Below are 19,826 nucleotides of genomic sequence, written 5' to 3' on the forward strand. Positions count from 1 at the left end.
GCAGGTTAGTTGGTGCCACAGAAGGGAATTGAGGGTTACAAGGAATGAATGCAGATGTAGCAGCTCTTAAATCTCAGAGAGTACCAGTTGCTGCAATTGCTTCTTTACCTCAAGATCTTTCTGTGCCGAAGCCATGCTCAGTGGTCTGACCAGCAAGAGTCAGTGGGCTGCTTTTTTCCATTTCTGATGAAACATTCTGAGATGTTCTGTTATTATTCACAGTTGCACAGGGGGAGGCTTTTATGCAGTAGCTCTTAAGAAGCAGGGCCAAACTGTATAAACACAGCAGTCTTTTAACAGCAATAAGTTCAAAATAGAATCTCTCTGCCTACTTTTTCCACGTACGTTCATCTCCTCAGCCAGTCAGCAGCCAGCACTGGTTGTGGTTGTAGAGCTGCTTACGGGAGACAAACTCCTGCTGAAACACAAGCTCCTAAAAATCTTGCTTACTCTAGCGAGATGAACTGTGTGTTTTAGAGGGTTGCCATGATTTTGCTGTGTTCTGTAACTTTTGTAGCTCAGGCGCATCTGCAGTGAAGATAATGGGCAAGTGGGTTGGTAATGCAACCTTGCAGAAAATTGTTTGGAACCAAACAATCGTGAAGCTGAAGAGGGATTCAGTAGTATTGTTGTTCCCTTTGCACATGCTGCAATCAAGGGTGTTTGTCCACAGCCAGACTTAATGTTAAAGACAGACCTCCTCTGTCATTGAGCAAAAAAGAGTGATTGGAGAAGAAGTCCCTGAAGCATTGTGAAAGACCATATATGAATTATGACTGCTGTAATAGCTGTACCTTGTTTGCTTTGTGCTCACATTTGAACAAGTAAAGCGTTAAACTCTACACTCTAATTATGAGATTTTTCTCTCTCATCTCCTGAGTGAGTGACCTATTAAAGAAAAATGCCTTTGCTGATTCTCATATGCTGAAGTTGTGGTATTCAAGTTGGGAGTAAATCGAAAACACCTTGGTTGACTTCAGTGAGGTTTGTTGCATTGGAGTTGCACTTAATTAAAGTTAATGCAAGAGAAAAATATAAACTATAGCAGTTATTTTAATCAAGGCTTGACTGTGGCACTGATTGCTTTTAGCATTTAATTTATAAATTACCCTTCACTGTGCAGTGCCAAGAGGATTCAGTGTTCTTAAAGACAAAACAAAAATACACTCTTGTCATAGAGGAGGAAGTTTGGTTTTAATCACTTGGCAGTACTAGTTACTATAAAAATACTGAAGAAAATATGGAGGTTTCTGTCAATTACTCTTTTTTTGGTGAAGATGATAATTTGTTCAATTATATGGAGTAACTTTTTATCTTTAAAACTATTCCAGGAAGTGAAATAAATTTATTCTTCTCCAGAACCATGGTGCTCATAGTTGAGTGGCTGTAAATCAAATATTTCAGATATTTGTGTTCTGTAAAAGTGTATGCTTTTTCTGGTCGACTGAAAAATATGGGAACTATTGCAAGCATTCAAGCATCTAAAATTTCAAATGAAATTGCCCAGACTTTTCACTTGGTCTTTGCAGAGCCAGGATTCCTGTTTGCAAGAATTTCCTAGACCTTGCATGCAATGGGCTCCTTAATGTTTTTCCAATTCAAATGAATGAGCAGGGAACTTTAGAGGGGTGCAGACATTTAGAGTGTGTTCTGATAGGTATCTAAATTACCAAAAACTGATGCTGTGAAGATATATAGAAGAAACTGTCTCAGAAGAAGATATGGTCTGTAATCTACAGTCTTCTGTTCAGGCTTCATAGAGAAATTCATGAGACAGGCTTATGGCAGACAAAAACATAGAATACAAGATTCCTGTGTTTTGATCGGTTTTTTTCCCCCTCTTTACTATTTCAAGAAATTATAAAGAATAAAAGTAGCATCTAAAAAGTAGTTTCTGTAATAACTTTTCAGCTTCTTTTGCTCTGTTAGTTACGTGTACATGTTCAAGATATAATCCTTTCTCTAATTGCATAGTTAAAGATGAAAAACTATAAGAGCTGTAAATCATTCCCTAAATTCAAGCAGCTAATTAGTTTCCAGTTGCTTGAGAATATATTTCTTGGAATCTGTTTTCTTTTTTCTTTTTCCAGGCAAGCCCTGTAGATGTATTTGTATTTAAAAACTTCCTTTCTGAATGCTCTGTCCTGATTTCTGAGGCAGCTTTTCCAAGGCATGCTTGGGTTGGTTTCTGAATGCTGGCTGAAACCTTTTCTTCAGCAGATTGCTGTGTTGCCTTGGCTGCCCTGCTGTAGATCTCCAGCTCTCATTTCCTATTAGAGACTTTAAACTTGTTTCAAGAGATCCTATGTCTGTTCTGTGCATCTCATACAATTACAGCCCGGTCTTGTCGTCCTGGGATTGTGGTGAGACTACAATGGGAAGTTCCTCCTCTGTCTGTGAATGTGAACTGTTTATGAGGAAAATGATTTTCCCTTGCTTTGCAAGTTAATGTGTCTTCTGGCTTTGCATATGTCAGGAGGTGACAGCTCATTTCTGATCACATGTAGGAAATGAGAAGTCTCCTCCAGTTTGTAGCTCTACTCAAAGTCCAGTGAACAGTGACTGAAACTCGGTGTAAATAAACCTTTGATGCCTGTAGTTGATATCTCCATTCACATGTCTTTCAGTGGCTCGTGACCAAATAGCCTGGTGTTGGTTTCTTGTCTCAAGAGTATTTTCTGTCAACTGCATGTGATACTTGTCTCTGTCTGGTAGTTTCTGTTCCAGGTATGGTGTGAGTTGTAGGCAGGCCCTTTAGCAGAAAACGTCTGTTGCTTCTCCATCCTTTGCCATCTGTCAGTATGTGTTAACTGTCTCCCAACCCCTGAAATTAAACACAGAGGGCCAAATGCAAATAAAAAATTATAAATGTGATTTTGGCACTGCACAAGTGCAGTAACATCAGAGTCTGAGGCTATTAGCTGGTAGTGCTTCAGAGTTTCACAGAAAGGTGGAGTGCCTCATTTCAGGGTCTTGTCTCAGGAAATGTGAATTCAAAGTCAACCAACTTGCTGGCTGCTTTTACCTCTCCTCACTTCTCAGGTAGTTTCTTTATATTGTGGATTGTTTCGCTTGGGATCCTTTCAAGAAGGATGTGCAAGGCCATTACACACTTGAGTTGCCTCTACTGTTTGAGTTGCCTTACCTGTTTGTAAGTTTTGTGCTAAGATTAGTGCATGTTAGCGTAGCTGGTGTACTTGCCATTCCCTATGATGTTTGAAAAGTCATATCAGGTAGATGAAGTCCCAGGTGGCTGGAAAAGGGAAGCCATTGTATATCTGAAGAGATGGTAGAAAGAAGGACTCCAGGAACTACTGGCCTGTCAGCCTCCCCTCTATGCCTGGGAAGATCATGGGATCTAGTTTCCTCCTAGAAACTCTGCTAAGGCACATGGAGGACAGGGAGGTGAATTGAGGCAACCAGCATGGCTTCACCAAGGGTAAGTCCTACCTGACACACCAGAGATCTTCTGTGATGCAGTGATGGCAGGAGTGGCCAAGGAAAGGGTTTCAGATATAATTTACCTGGACTTTTGTAAAGCCTTTGAAAGGTCCCCCATAACTTCTGTCTAAATTGGAGGTAGCTGGATTTGGTGGATGGACTGTTGGGTGGTGAGGCATTGGTTGGATAACACATCCTGAGAGTTGGTTGGACGGGTGGAGTCCTTCACGGATCTGTACTGGGACCAGTGTTCTTTAATATCTTCATTAATGGCATAGAAGAGGGATCAAGTGCACTCTCAGCAAGTTTGATGACAGCACCAAGCTGAGGGGTGCTTTGATACACCTGAAGGATGGGATGCCATGCAGAGACAAGCTTGAGGAGTGGGTCCATGAGAACGTCATAAAGTTCAAGGCCAATTGCTGGTGCTGCACCTGGGCTGGGACAACCCCTGGTACCAGCACAGGCTGGGCATGAGCAGCCCCAGAGCAGCCCTGCCCAGAAGGACTTGGGGTGCTGTGGGTGAGAGGCTGCACATGCCCTGCCATGGCACTCCCAGCCCAGAGAGCCAAACGTGTCCTGGGCTGCATCCAGAGCCCTGTGGGCAGCAGGACAGGGAGGGGATTCTGCCCCTCTGCTCTGCTCTGCTGAGACCCACCTGGAGCACTGCATCCAGCTCTGGGCTCCCAGCATGGGAAGGACAGGGACTTGACTGAAGTGAGTCCAGAAAGGAGGCCACCAAGATGATCAGAAGGATGGAGCACCTCTTCTACAAGAAAGGCTGAGAGAGTTTTAGTTGTTCAGCCTGTCGGAGAGGACGCTCTGAGAAGGCCTTATCATGTCCTTCCAGTACCCAAAGGGAACTTATAAAAAAGATAGGGACAGATGAATTGAACAGGGCTTGTTGTGACTGGAGAAGAGGTAATGGTTTTCAGTTAAAAGAATCACACTAGATACAAGGAAGATTCTTAAGCTTTACCATCAGGGTAGTGACACACCAGCACAGGTTGCCCACACAGCTGCTGAGTGCTCAATCCATGGAAGCATTCATGGACAGGTTGGACAGAGTTCTGAGTAACCTGGTCTAGCTGATGTCCCTGCTGAGCACTTGGACAAGACAACCTTTAAGGGCTCCTTGCAACCCAAACCATTCTATGCTGCTTTATTTTGATCTTTAGCAGAAAGCAGTTTGATAGTTTAAAGTGTCCACGTTTCTTTGGGGCTTAGCATATATTAGTAAATCTGTATTGCTACAGAAAAAAGAACCTGATGCCAAGTGTTTTATGAACAGAAAAGAAAGATATTTATGATCTGAGTAAAAGTCAAGGCTGAGAACTTGGAAAAATCAATCACTGCTACTCAGTTGTGACCAGAAATAGTATTGATGTAATAGCACAAAAAGCATTGTCTTCTTTTGTTGTTTTGTTAGCAAAAAACATATTTGAAGGAGGACAAGTAATAATTTTCCAACTTGGCTGTGGTGAAATCTTTTTGTGACGAGCCTTAGTTAGTCTGGAGGCATGCTGTTGCAGAAGTGAATGTTCCCACCTGCTCATTTTGGCTAGCACTAGCTATGGAGCTAGGCTAGTGCATGTGGCTAGGGAATCATCTGGATCAGTTTGCTGCTTTCTGTGCAGACAGGTTTTCTTCTAGGGTTAGTTTCACCCAGGCAGATACAGTTGACCTTGCAGCTACCTGAGTACTAGTTACTGTCACAAGGCTGATGAGGCTGTTTAAATAGATGGTTAGGAGGAGGCACGTAGATTCTCAAAAGATTGGCTTAAGCCAGTTGTGAAACTGGAATGTGATTGAGTCTCTCTTAGTGACTGTTTTTAGCAGGGCAGAGTACTTATGTTGGGTTTCTTTCAAAAGTTACTATGAATGACAAGAATGTGCCCATGATTTCTGAGAGCACTGTGTGAAGAGCTGGTGCACAGAGCATGAGCTCTTGCATGAAGAATGAGCAGTCTATTTAATGCATGTTATTTGTGCCTTTTAGATCTCCATCCATCCTGCTTGTGTAATAAAAACAGGATGGCACCCTTTGTTTTTGTTTTGATTGATTTTACAACCAACTAAAATATAGGGTAGGATTTGGAACTGTTCATCTGCCGTTTTTTGTGCAGGGGGAGCAGCTGAAGACATGAGTCTGTGCTGCCTTGAAATGGCATTCATAGACCTCTTTTTTAATCTTGCTGTTTAGAGTGCTTTCAGTTGAAGATACATGGGAAAGAAATTTATCTGTAGTGGATCGTTAGCTTTCTGGGTTTCTTCCCCTTAAATTATTGTGTCCTTAAAGGCAGGCCAAAAAATGAAAAAACATGGTAAACCATTCTGCTCTCAGTATTGCATATAAGAGTATGATAGGTTTTGCAGTTCATACTCTGATCTTTGGATACTCTGTTCCCTGCTGCAGTCTTTACTTTTGGCAAGTTGATTAATGAACTTTCCTCATCAGTGAAGTGAGGTAGTTTCTTGATTAACTTGATCATAAGCAGGTTGGACAGCCAGGAGGACAGCTGTGTAGTAATTGCAGGGAAGCCATTTGCCAAAATGACTTCTCATCACTTCTGCAGGCCAAAATAAAAGACGTGTGTAGCTATCAGTCTCTGCAAATGTGCAAAGGTCATGAAGTTTCATGGCTATGTCAGCTGTAGTACCTAACCATGCTTGTCTGCTTTGATCCTTGAGTGATAGCACTGTTGCAAGCTGTACATCTAAACTGCTTTTTAAAAAAAAGAGGGGAAATGGATTTCTCTCTTCTGTGTCATCCAGTCTGTTTCCTTGTTAGAACACAGTTGTCTGGCATAGAGCATGGCAGCTGAGTCCGCTGTGTTTCTCACAGATGAAGTGTGGTCCTTGCACTTCTGCCAGATGGCCGAAGCAATCCAGATTTGGTAAATCCTGGATGTTAAGTTGTTTGGCATAGTAAAAACTGACATGCATGTTTTATTAGAAGGAAGCACCAAATTTTGTGAAAAGCTCAAAATCAAGAGACAAATACACGCAATTCGGTGTTTGGAGACCGGTGAAGTTTTTTTATGTCCAGTGAAAACATTGTGGGCTGGGTTTTAGTTTTTATATAATGAGTCGCTGGGAAAAAATTCTTATTTCTGTTTGAGGTAACTGAACCGTACAGTAATTTTCTCTGTTATCAGGACTTCGTCAAGACTTTTAATGTCTACACAGCTTTGAAGTTGTTGGCAGATGTACTTATTTCAACAGTTGAAAATATTTTGTATTTTATTTGCTCTGGTGTCTTTAAAACTCCTGAAATGGTATTAAAATTTTCTGCACTTTAAGCTGAGTTCTTCTCTTGTTTCTTAACATTTCTCTCTTTTTGACTTTAAAAGTGTCTGTTGACTGTGGCTTATCTTGGCTTCTGTGTATTGGATTTATAGGGATGATTTCTGGGCAGCCAGAGGTGTGGCTTTCACGTGTCAGCTTTTGCTTCCTGTTATGCCCCAGGTGGTGTAAGAATCTCTGTGTGCAGGCAGTGGTTGCTTGTTTTACTCAAGGGAGGTGATGGTTGTTTTGAAACTACTCAGTGGCCAAATTCCTTACCAAGCAAGTGGAGAAGTTACTGCTCTGACCTTTACATCCAAAACAACATAGCCAGTCCCTTATATGTGCAAAGTTAAAGTTCTTTATCTTTTTAGTCTGATTAGTTTAGAGTTTGGGTAAAGGTATTTTGCATCAAAGTTTTTATTAACTAACACAGGTGTATGACGAGGGTGTCAGAGTAGAGAATGCAAAGGGGTTTTAATTTCAGTCCTCCTACCAGTTGACTTGCACTTCCTAGTGTGAATCTGTTTCAGCTGAAGCACAATTCTTCTGAGTCCATGAACATCCTTAGGTGTGGATGTGTTTTTCTAATTAGTACAACATTAGGACCTGCAGCTGACACCTGAAAGCTTTAATCCTAACTCCTAAGCTGTTAATTTTGTTTAGGGTTTTGGGGTTGTTTCAGTAGTTGAAGGAGGATCGGAGAGAGAATTGGGCATTTCTGCTGGAAAGAAATACTGGGGGTGAAGGGGGATATGCACTCACATGGGGAGGACAAGGGAGGGTGAGAGGAGAGGAAATGACTGATCCTGATTCTTCAGTGCAGGTGTTAATTTTCAGGTGGTTAGGACAGAAGGACTGCTGTGTGCATTGTGTTCTTACTAGCTATCTCCAGCAGTGAAGGCTTTGTAAGGCCTGGGAAGAGTGAGGAGTGCCTTCCTCCTACTCAGCTGCACCTCAGCCATTGCCATACACCACATGTGTGTGTGAAATAAAAAAGTAAACATGAAAATGCAGTCTCTGTAGGAATCATCTGTTTGTGCAAGACTGCTGCCTACAATCAGTTGCAGGGTGAAGATGCTGCATAATTCTAGACACAACACACAAATAGCAATGTGGATTTCATCTTTTCTGTGGAATGTGTGTAACATACCATACTTTATCAGGTTTTGATAGGCTGTTAATATTCTGCTAGCTCAATATATCAAGTCATAGATATGCTGCTAAATTAATGTTATGTTTCCTATGCTTTTATTAAAGAATGGATCTACACTCTGTAAGAGTTCACCAAAAGCAGCTTGTATGTATAACTTCTCTTTAAGAACCTCTAGGCTTTCTTCTGGTCTTCTAGAAATGCATGACAAAGGATTTCAGAACAATTTCCTTGAGGTCTGTATTTTTCAAATTTGTATTGACGGTTTTTGTTGTTACTGTTATCATCTTTGGTTCACTTCCAGAGGTTTTGAGACAACATTATTGGTTATAGAAGTAACAGACTAAATATGGTGTAGAATTTAATTATAATCTTGGGCTATGAATTCTAGACCACTTAGTGGTAAGTCAGTTTCAGATCCTCCGTTTCCTTGCTTCACTCATGTTCCCTTACACAGCTTTGTCTCCTCTGTTAGACCTATTTCACTGTCAGTGCAGCTGCCCTCTGAGCACCATCTGTGAAATGACCCAGCCCATGAGCCTCCCAAATGAAAGTGCACTTTGGCAGGCAATGTAAACCTTTGTTCTGGTTTAAACTGTAACCTCATGGTTGTATATGTCTGAACTGACATAACGCTGGGCATAATGTGTGTTAAAAGAGTTATAAGGCTTTATAACAGAGTTTTCTGACAATGTGTCAGTGACATATTGCTCTAATTTCTTGTCTTTTTGTGGGATGAGGTATATAGCTAAATATCTTTCTTTCAGATGTTCTCACAGGCAGTACTGTATTTAGTTACTAGTCTCTGTTTATCACCAGAAAATAAATTCCAGTTGCATAAACTGTCAGTCTGCCAAAGCCAAAACTTTATGGTGTGTTACCTGAGAGGCAGGAGAATCATGCTAAGCTCCATGGGGTTTAATGGCTCTTTTGAGGTGGGTTTTTCCCCACACTGTGGTAGATAGAAATTGAAAAACAATATTGCTTTGTCACACTGAACAGGGAAAAGAATTTTATATTCAAGGTCTTTTTATTCAAGTGGGAAACCTCCCATGATGGATTTCTCTCCTCTCCCTTCCATTACTGTAAAAATGAAATGGTATGATTGATATAAACCCACTGTAATTGTTAGCTTAACAATCTTAACCTGTTTTAAGAAGGAATTTATGCATTTTTCAGCAATGCTTGAAGCATTTGTGGGTTTCAACTCAAAAAGAATGTCAGTTCAAAACAGGGAGGATATTTGACCATCTTGTTTTTCTTATCTGTTTGATGATGACTTACATGTCTGGATTTTTTTTTCCCCCAGTTATTTGTAGTAGATGTCCAGACTGGTCAAATTACCAAGATTCCTATCCTGAAGGATCGTGAACCTGGCATGGTGAACCAGCAGGGATGTGGCATTCATGCCATTGAGATCAACCCCTCGAGGACCCTCCTGGCCACAGGTGGAGACAACCCCAACAGTCTTGCAATTTATCGTCTGCCTACACTTGATCCTGTCTGTGTGGGAGATGTAAGTGGGAGTACCTGGGGAAAGTTTATTCTCTCACTTAAAAAGTTAGTACTTTGAAGTGTCTTTGATCAGAGCAAGGTTAATATTTAGGAGTCTTGTAAGGAAGTAAAGTTCTGAAAACATTTCTGACGGAGTTAGCATTTCTGTTGTGATATCTTAAATATAATTGAATACTCAAACATGTGAGTGGATTTTCAGGGCTTTGGGTCAGATTTCTTCCTCATCTTCATTCAGGTCTACTTTAGCTTACTTTTCAGCACAAAAAATGTAACAAATTCCTAAGTATTAAAGTCTAATTGTGGTGATGAGCTCTGAAATTATTTATAGTGAAAAAGCTCTTCTGAGAAATTAAAAATATGCTGCAAGTTTTAAAAATTTTCCCCTTATCCCAGTGCAGCTTCTGGATGTATTATTCCAGAGATGGAACTTGGTGTTGAAGATTAGTTCTAACCCCATGGCTTGTGGCAGTTTAATACAAACTGGTACTGGTTTTATTTCTGAAACATCCTGAGGCCTTTTTAAAATGGCCAGTCTTTAAAAAAATAGGCTGGAGAATATAATGGTGTCCTGTGAGAGCTTCTCTCTCATTTCTCCTTTTTATTCAGAACTTCATGTAGATGTTAACTGCAACAGCAGAGGTCAGGTCAGAATTTCTGCAGCAGATAACCAGCTGCAGCAAGACTTGACTGAAGATTTGCATGACTTGCTCTTCATTTGTGTCACTTTTTAGTTTTTTAAACAAAACTAGTGTCTTGTGGTCCTTTTTTTCCCTCCATAGGTTTCTCACACACTAAAGAAAAGAGTCTTGAAACATTAATCTTACCTCATGTATTGTAAACATAAGATTTTAGTTACTTCTTATAGTAGGATATGTGTTGGAAGAAAAACTCCCTAACAAATAGATACTTTACAGAAGAATGCTGCTTTCAGAATGGAAAACGTGAGAATTCTGGAAAATCTTAGAATTTAGATTAATTTTTCCTTGGTCAGAGGCCTGTTTTTTCAACATTGTTTTTTCTTTATTAATTGCACACTTCAAAACCAGAAAATTGCTGCTGGGTACTTGAACTGTTCTGACTTGATAATGGAATCTTACCTGTATGCTTTTAATGTAGGTCTGTCCTTCTGAGCTTGTACTAAAAATCGAAGTGAAGAATACTTGTCTGCTTTGAGACTGCTCTTGAATATAATGGCACAGAAAAATCTGTTTTTCTTCTTTTAGGATGGACACAAGGACTGGATATTTTCAATTGCATGGATCAGTGATACTATGGCTGTTTCTGGTAAAGTCATATTTTTTTCTTTTGAGTGGTTTTTTGTTTGTTTTGTTTGTTTTGTTGTTGTTGTTTGTTTGTGTTTGGTTTGCTTTCCTTCTCTCTGAGTGTTATAGTGATGCACAACATTTGATAAGTGTTAGGAAAGCACCTCTGTCAGGGCATTTAAAATTACTTAGAACTACCTAGGCTATTTAAACACTTCCTGGACTTAGTACAGTGCTTCATTTTATTTTGTTGTTGGGCGTTATCCTAGATCTGATTTTCCTAGTATTAGAATATTACTGTGTTTCTAGTAAGGGGATGTTTGAACACAGTGAGTTACAGGAAAAGATTCCACATAAGAGAAGTAATTTCAAGAGGGGTGTTGCTTATTGGTTAGTAACTTGGGAACGCTTGAGATCAATATCGGTTTCCTGAAATCATGTGAAAGAGTAATTAATGAGAACTCAGATTGTTTCATCAAGCTCTCAGTACAGTTGTGTGTGTAAATGTATATGTGCACTTACACTATGGCAGTCAATACAGAAGGCTGTAAAAGAGAAACTTTGTTAATGACTTTTAGGTGAGTAGCTGGATAATCAGTGTAACTTCATATAGAATTACTTATGTAAAGGCAAAAATAGTAATGTCCTGTTGCATTAATTTAGCAGTTTACTGCCTTTCTATGCTGAGAGGGTGTACTATGCTGTACTCAGAGTTGTCAAACTGCAGGTGAGAGAAAATCATAACAGTCTTATATAAAAGTCCCGTATTTGAATTGGTTTAGTTTAGTAGGATTGATTTAGTTTAGTAGGATTTTTCTTTCAAACCCAAAAAGCTAATCCTGGAATTTCATTTTTGAATTTAATATAAAACTTGATATATAAAACCTGCAAGTCTCTACCCCAAATATGTACAGAAATTCCCTCACATTCAAGCTAGTGAGCTTGAAGAGAACAGCACAGATGATTACAGATGTCCAGAGGAAAGATAAGGGCGTTATAGATTGCATAGCATATGAGATGGAACTGTGTTGACTTGGTATTTTCTGAAGGTCAGGGGTGGATGTGTGAGTAGAAGTGTTCTCTACTGCCATATTCACTACTGTGGTGCTTATAGCAGGCAGGATGTAGGTTCCAGTCTCCACACCTCAGACACCGGGGAAAACTTGTTGAAAGCAATTAGCAAGACTGGTTGCTAAACTGAATTCTTTAGAACTCACTGACAGCTCTAATTAAGAGTGAAAAAAGACAGCTAACTTCTGACATGGTTTTAATTTTACAGATTTCAATTACATCTGTATCTGAAAGCGTTAAGCAGAAATACTTGAACTCCACTCCAGACATTGAGGATATAGCAAGTATTTTTATGGCAAAAGCTTCAGATGAGATGAATAATTCCCAGGATGGCATGAGCTTAGGGTAGCAAATGATACTCTGCTGGGCTTCAGGGCTAACCAGTTGAGCAACATGCATGGACTTTTCCCTCTGCCAGGGCTATTAAAAGGGACAGCTTCCTCCAAAAGTGTGTCAAGATGTTTAGAAATTTTACTGTTGAGTATTCAGCCTCCATAACAAACAAGATTAAGTGCAATTAAAACCAATGGCATGTAATGGAGTGGCAGGATGTTGTGCTGCTGGATGCAAGTTCATTAGGATGCTCCTTTTTGTATTTTTCTCTAGTAGGTGATAGTGCCAGATGCCTGAATCTATCTGTGAGGGGGCAAAGCCACTGCTGCTATGCTGGACCACTCCTGTTGCAACAAGATGGTTTGCTTTACTGTCTTTGCAGCTTCTCCTCTATGAGATAGCAAAGCTGATAAGTTTAATAGCCTCATATAGATATATAGCTTTTCTGCCATCTTCATTATGAATTTCTTTTGACAGAATTTTTCACTTTATGTAGAAAGAAATTGAGGTACTTGTCAAATCTGTTAGAGCTGACTTAGATGGAAGTGAGCTGCCTGAACACCAGAAGGGATGTGTATAATGTCTTGGATTAAGTCTGTATTGATTGATGAGCCAGAGGCATTCAGCTTTCTTGATCCAGTGTTCTTAACATTAGTGATTCATATCTTAGATTAATGTCTTCAAATTCAGTAGGAAAATAAAATTAGTTATTGTCTGTTTAACCTAAGTTACATTCTTTAAGAAAGAAATGGCACAGGTTTTAGTGAAATATTTTTTCTGATAGATTTCATCCAAAGCAGTACAACTGTGATTAGAAATAGATGTTTCTCTTCAGCTCATGAATTACTTTGTACTCAGCCATAAGCATACTGACAGAAATCAAGTAAACCCAAATTGGCATAAACCCAGCTGAGGTTTTTGTGGAGATATTTTGCATTGGTTTAAGAGACTGTTTTACCAAGGCTGAGAGTGACAGGCTCGCGCTGAAGCTACAGTGTTCAGTCGCTTCTGAGTTCATTCTGTATTTGAGATGATGATAATTGTTGCACAGGGTTGTGGGTTTTGATGCATCCTAATTAGTTTGAAAACATGTGAGATGGTCTAGCTGCTTTAGACACCATACGGACAGTTGACAGTGAGTTAATAATATTCTGAACTTTACAGCTCAGTAAAATCATCCTTTTAATAATAATATATGAGCACTAACAGCATGTTCTCTTAGATTAAACTAAAAGTGTCCTTTTTTTCAGACCCTATTGATTAATCCTTTTTTTAGAAAAGAGGAGTTTTGTATATGTGGAATGGACTGTTCATGTGGAATGGACTGTTCATGTGGAATGGACTGTTCATGTGTGGACTATTCACAGGTTCCCGGGATGGTTCGATGGGTCTCTGGGAAATCACAGAGGATGTGTTATCCAAAAGTGATGCCAGGCATAATCTCTCTCAAGTTCCTGTCTATGCCCACATAACACACAGTGCTCTGAAGGATATCCCCAAGGAAAACACCAATCCTGACAATTGCAAAGTCCGAGCATTGGCTTTCAACAATAAGAACAAGGTCAGTAAGAGAAACAAAACAGTTGAAAAGTCCTAAAACTGTCCCTGTGTATTGGAAAAACTAAAAAGTAAGCTAAATAGAATATACCAAAGAAGCAAGTTAATATGTTTTTCTCTGATTATTTTGCATCCTTGTCTTTTGAGGCAGTGGTTTTAATCTGCAGCATCTTCTGCCCCAAATGAATGGAGTCCAGAAGGGAAAAAAAAACAACCCCAGACATTTTAGAAGGCACAGTTTTCCTGTGGGTTTGATTTAAGATTTGCATCCTAAGCTGGGGAGTAAAGAAATATTTACAAGAAGCCGATAAAGCACCAAAACATCTCTTGCAGCTTGAATCCCATTCTTTAGTGCTCTTTCTGCTTTCCTTTGTGTTCTGTGAGGACTGTCTAACAGTTCCTGTTTCAATGGCTGAATCCTTTCTGGATTGCTCAGCAAATGAGGTGACTGACTCACAGGGCAGGCACTAGCACATGCTTTGGGGTTATTTTGTTGGTATTTGACAAACAGTAAATGTCTATCTCCCCCATTCTGATCTCCTGTTATTACTAGTGGGTGTAGCAATTCATCCTGCACCACTTCCACCCCCCACTCCCTGCACTCAACAGAAAAGGTCTGAAGTTAAGGTGGGAGTGAGTGCTGTTGGAAGCACAGTGATCCCATAGGCTTTGTTTTTCACAATAGCTGTTAGTTACTCCTCCATGATGGAAACTTCATGTAACTTTTTCAGTAGAGTAGTGCCTGAAACTTGCTTCAGGGTTAGATTCAGTGTGGGACCCACTGAAGAGAATTGTCAGCTCTAGATGGTACTGTCTTGTAATTCATTATTTGATTGCCTAGCAAGATTTGTGGTTTTGAAAGTTATTATTTACTCTTTTGTTAATTTAGATTCTGCTTGACACCTGAAGTACTGTATACCATTCTATGAAGATCAATATAAAATGAAAATTATCTTGATAGAGCCTTTACTGGATTGTGGATGAGTTTAATCCAGACTGTGCAGCTGCTTAGAATAGAGTGTGAGTTTGTAAGGATAGCTATAATAGAGAAACTAACTCTCTTCTTTTTGTTTTCCTTCTAATAGGAATTGGGAGCTGTGTCCCTGGATGGGTATTTTCATCTTTGGAAAGCAGAGCACACGCTATCAAAGGTGCTTTTCTCTTTGTTGGAGTTAAGCTTTAAAAACTGCAAGCAGTTAAGGCTGTTCACTATTCTTAGTTTCCTTCAAATATTTGAAGAGCAGCAGTGTTTGTAAAACATTTAAAAGTTCTACTGAAATAGAACTCCTGAACTTCAAGCTTTTGAAATTTGGAGCTCGAAGAGGAGAGAAGCTCCGCACTCCCCTTAATTGAGAGTACAGGAAGCATTCTTAACTTTCTACTAGTTTCGGGTTAGCTGAAGTGAACTGTTGCATGGAGTATGGTGGATACTTGATCAGTAGAATTCATAAATGAAGTTGCACTTATTTAAGTGTAATGGCAAATCACACCCAGTGTTTGTGATAGATTTTTCAGCTGAGAGCTGAAGTTGCTGTGCACCTGCTAAACAAATAGCAGCAGCTTAGAAGGATCTAAAATAATTTATTTAAATGTCTATTTTTCTTGGCTTCGGCCTTTATTGTCTCAGTTTGCTTCAGATAAGGCATGCCATTGCTTTCAGGTTTTTACCTTCTGGGTCTTAATTTTCACCTGCATTTTGTGTTTTATTTCCCTGCAACTTCCTAGAACATAGTTTACAAAACTGTTTTTTTAACACCTTTGTCTTCTCTTGTAACAGGTTGATTTTTATTTTTTCTGTTTCCAGTTACTTTCCACAAAGTTGCCATACTGCAGGGAGAACGTGTGTTTGGCTTATGGTCAGGAGTGGTCAGTGTATGCAGTAGGATCACAGGCACATGTCTCTTTTCTGGATCCAAGGCAGCCATCTCACAATGTTAAATCCGTCTGTTCCAAAGAACGAGGCAGTGGTAAGAAACCTCTGAAAGGTGCTTCAAATGGTTTGCTTGCAGAAGTAGCTGTTAAAATTGTAGAACGTCAAGCTTCTAGTGCACAGGAAGGGCTTTTCTAGTGATTGGCTAAATAATTTGCAGTGTATGTATAGATTTGGGTTTTGACAGTATACCTGGAGCAACCAACAAACCAAATATGATCATCTCTGAAATCTAATGAAGGGCCAACATCACTGCCATTAGGAGCAACTCAATTGTTAAACATCCAGATATTACTGAACTTTCAAAAGTGTGCATTTTTACTTCTGTGTATTTTTTACTGGGTCTTATTCTATTTTTTATCATCTCAAAGCAAATGTAGTCTTTTTACCACAGGTAGTTTTTTTTATTCATACTGTTATTGCATTCTTCTCTAGGAATTAGAAAAAAGGCATGTTTTTTGCTCTGTGCTACCTTATTGGGAGTATGTGCTGTGAGCTTGCTTTGTAATTTTAAAGCCATGAATGAGACTCCTGATTTTCTATGTGATTTGAATGCTATTTCCTTTTCTCATGGATGCAATGTATCCAGTTGAACCTTACACCAGGCCTGGTATGAGGGCTTGCAGAGTGCATGGTCCCATAAAGTTCTCTCCATATTCTTTACTGTCAGGCGCGAGAAGGCACAGTGAGTGCCATATTAATCCAAGACCAGTAAGTTGCAGTCCTTACTTAGCCTGTCTCTGGGCTTCCATCTCTTCATCAGGCAGGTTACCAGGAGGACATATGTCAGCAAAGATAGGAAAGTTTTATTTATGCAGTTACTGAACGGTGGTGTCCAGATCAGTGTCAGGGTCTGTTGCTTTCAGTTATGGGAGAAATATGTATAATGTCAGGAGAAATCACCTGAACATCTTACCAGCAAGACTGCTTGTCCTCATTTGCTGTTAGGGAGGATTCTGTCCAGGTCCTGACCCAGACACTGCAGTGTGGTGCCCAGTAGTGAAACCTGCCTCAAGTATGCAATCTTCCATATTGGGGAATAATGGGTGAAGGGAGTACTTCGAGGGGTTTCTCCAGTTCATGTCTGGAGAAAGCCTTTGTTCAGGGCTGTTTTCTCTTCTGCAGAGTAAGTGCATCTTTCTATTTGGCATGGTGGTGGAAGCACATAAATAACAGTAAGTCCCAACATACTGAGTGTTTCCACTTTATATTGATATCCCTGGGACTTGGGTGGTCCCACCTTTAGAAAACAGGGTCTTTATTGATCTGTGGACTAAAATCTGATTTCAAGTGCTTTGCAGTGGTACCTGAATGTACTTTAAGTTTCCAAGTGCACCTGCTGAATGTGGTGAGTCCACGTTAACTTCAGTTCGCTTGTGTTATACACAAAAGCAGGTCACAGAAAGGTGGTGGCTCAGTAAGGCTGGAGCTGGGGCTGGCTTTCCTCTGCTGTAACCCTGGTTACACAGGAAGGCAGTGAGTGCTTTTTAGTACATCTTGTAAATGTTGCTTTTCATAGCAGCTGTAAAGGGAAATGCGCACCTTGGACAGTAGTTCTTGATCCACGGAAGCAATTGCTCTCTGCTTGACTGGCCTGCAGAGCTATGTTGTGTGCCCTTCTCTTCATGTCCTGAAGGCAGCAGACAGAGCTTGTATGGTATAGACTCTGTAACTTCTTGTGTAGGACATGCCACTACATCTTCATTTCCTTCTGGGATCTCTAGACCGTTCCTGCAGCATGGGAGTGAGGCTCACCTAAATTACCTAGATCCACGGGTGGTAGAGGGCTGGGAGTATAGGTTCTAGGCACAGGCTGTACTTTTAGTTGGACGGGAATGATTAATCTGAGGTACTTCAACCCCTTAGGAGACAATTTGAAATGCTGTTTTTGAAAGCCTATTCTAAATATCCTTCTTAGTTGTGGGTACATTATGCATTTCTTTGGTTAGAGAAAAATCCACAATTGTTCTGCATTTTATAGCTTTCTATTAATACATTTTATTGAAAAGTAAATGCCATCTGCCTTGATACTCCTTCACCTGTTTGCGTGAAGTAAGTATTCTCTTGGGTGGCTTGTCCAGAGCACTTCTTGGAGCAAAAATAAGAGTAGGTCCACTCTTGTGCCTTTCTCCTCTTATCCAAGTGTCTGCTCTTGCTGACTGCAGAAGGCTTAAAACTTTCTGTGTGTCTTTGCCAGAGCCAGATCCGTGTGATAGAGGTGAGGGAAGGTCTTCTGCTGTCTTAAGTGCATTTATAGCTCTCTAAATTAAAGTGGAGACTGTTACATGAATCTCATAATCTACTTTAGTAGAGAGACAGTGGTTTCCCACCCATTAAGCCCGCAACCAAGACTTCACCCCATATCTGGAGCAGGACAATGTGGCCTTGCCTTGTTCTAAGTGTGTATCATGAATGCTGGTGGCTGTGGATGTCACATCCGGTGGCAGAGGCAGAAGGATGAGGACATGTTTCTTGTTAGGACTTTATACAGAGGGGAAGAGGAAACTCCCTGATTGCATCCGCAGCTCCCGGTTGTCTGCTGTCACATGCACTGCTGGGAATAGTCCAAAATGATACAAGTTCTGTGACATTCAGCCCTGCTTGGTGTGGTGACAACACTTGGCATGTGAATGTAGCTGTCATAACTCATGTATTTCCTTTCCTGTTTAAATGCTTTTTTATGCTGTAATTCAGTGGTACTCTAAAGACAGCCTAAAAAGCCCTAGGGTTTATAATCTGGCAGTCTGTCAAGAAGGAAGAAGACGTATAGATGTGGTGGAGTTTAACCTGTGTGAAAGAGCTGATTGGAGTAGAGTGGCTACACAGAACAGTATTTGCACAATAAATGGAGATGACAGGATGTTTTGCAGCTTGAAAATTCTTACATTCAGAATCTCCTCAAGACTATTTTCAAGGGATCCTTGATCAGCTGAGACTTCATATTTAGATTTTGTGAGAACAAAATTTACACTCTGTTCAATGTAAGGGAAAAACTGAATTGTGCTAACATGTTTAGTTTGAACTAAACCACCATGTTCCACCTTCCCACGTACTGGTGGAACATGGTGTTGTTTAGATGTCAAGAGTCCTGTTCTGTTTTCTTTCCTGGCTAAAGTGCTAAAAATGCCAGCTACTAAAAATTAGGTATGCTTTGAGAATATTTGAGTGGAGACAGATCAGGCTCATTAATAGTTCTGACAGTATCTTATCAGCAAAGTGACTGGTGATTATTATGGTTACACTCGCTTACAGCTAGCCTGTTGATCAGCACAATGCACTTGGTGGCAGCTGGGACTTTGTGTTCTCAGATGGTCATTTACTGCAGGTTGGCAGGTAAATGACCATCTGAGAGCTCGTGGAGGAAAACAGCATGATGTTCTTCCCTCTGTCTGCTGCCATGCACTTGCTCTTGGTGTATTCACTTGAAGGCTTGTGCAGACATAGCAAAGGTTCTCTGGACCCTAATTGGCTTATCTGGCAGACCTGAGAGCTGGTGAGGATGAAGTTTCTTATAATGTACCATTGGTGTAGCTGATGGTTTCGAGGAGTAGGGCAGTCATGTATGCAATCAAAGCTGCTGTTTCAATAGCATCAGTGGGATTTGTCTGCACTGCTCTGTAGTGGTGGGAAAACTTGTGTGTTTTGGAGAATACTAGTAGTTAATATTAGACATGAAGCAATAGCACTGCAGAACCAAAGCATTCCTGCTCCTTACTGCACTGTCCATCTCTTCTCTGTTTGACAGGCATCCGTTCAGTGAGCTTCTACGAGCACATCATCACTGTGGGGACAGGGCAAGGGTCCTTGTTGTTTTATGATATCAGAGCCCAGAGGTTCCTGGAAGAAAAGCCCCCCCGTGCCTGCTATGGACAGAAGCAGAAATTAGGAGGAAGTGAAATTTTGAAGTTGACAACTGGGAAAGGCTGGCTGGTAAGTAGTTTGTAGCTGTGATAGAGGGGGGGGAAGTAGACCCATTATATAGGAGTGGCATAGAGCACGAGCCAGTTCTATTTGGACCAGTTATGTGAAATGTGTCTTAGTCAAACAGTATTCATGTAAGCAATAAATAATAATGAAGAGCAAGAAGTGCTGCAAAATTGCTTTCTACGAAAGCTTTTTGAAAGGGTACTGAAGGTTATTTGCTTGAGTCTAAGGCATAGTGATTACAGTTCTTATGCACTGATTCATAAATGAACTAGATTTTATATCCTTGTATTTTCAAGTGTAATCTAACTTGTAGTTTTCAGAACCTCAAACAGAGAATAAGCTGTCTTTCCTT

At 40.3% G+C, this 19,826-nt stretch overlaps 1 protein-coding gene across 1 annotated transcript in view; it reads left to right on the forward strand.

Annotated features, from left to right (window-relative positions):
- DCAF12 (DDB1 and CUL4 associated factor 12) overlaps positions 1-19,826 on the forward strand; it is a 32,420-nt gene that overhangs the window by 2,139 nt on the left and 10,455 nt on the right. The window contains exons 3-8 of the mRNA XM_059836782.1: positions 9,189-9,395; positions 10,618-10,678; positions 13,428-13,621; positions 14,703-14,768; positions 15,422-15,584; positions 19,293-19,477. Coding sequence (XP_059692765.1) covers positions 9,189-9,395; positions 10,618-10,678; positions 13,428-13,621; positions 14,703-14,768; positions 15,422-15,584; positions 19,293-19,477 — 876 coding nt within the window. The remainder of the gene's footprint in view (positions 1-9,188; positions 9,396-10,617; positions 10,679-13,427; positions 13,622-14,702; positions 14,769-15,421; positions 15,585-19,292; positions 19,478-19,826) is intronic.

The sequence above is a fragment of the Haemorhous mexicanus genome, chromosome Z (assembly GCF_027477595.1).
Source record: "Haemorhous mexicanus isolate bHaeMex1 chromosome Z, bHaeMex1.pri, whole genome shotgun sequence".
NCBI lineage: Eukaryota > Metazoa > Chordata > Aves > Passeriformes > Fringillidae > Haemorhous > Haemorhous mexicanus.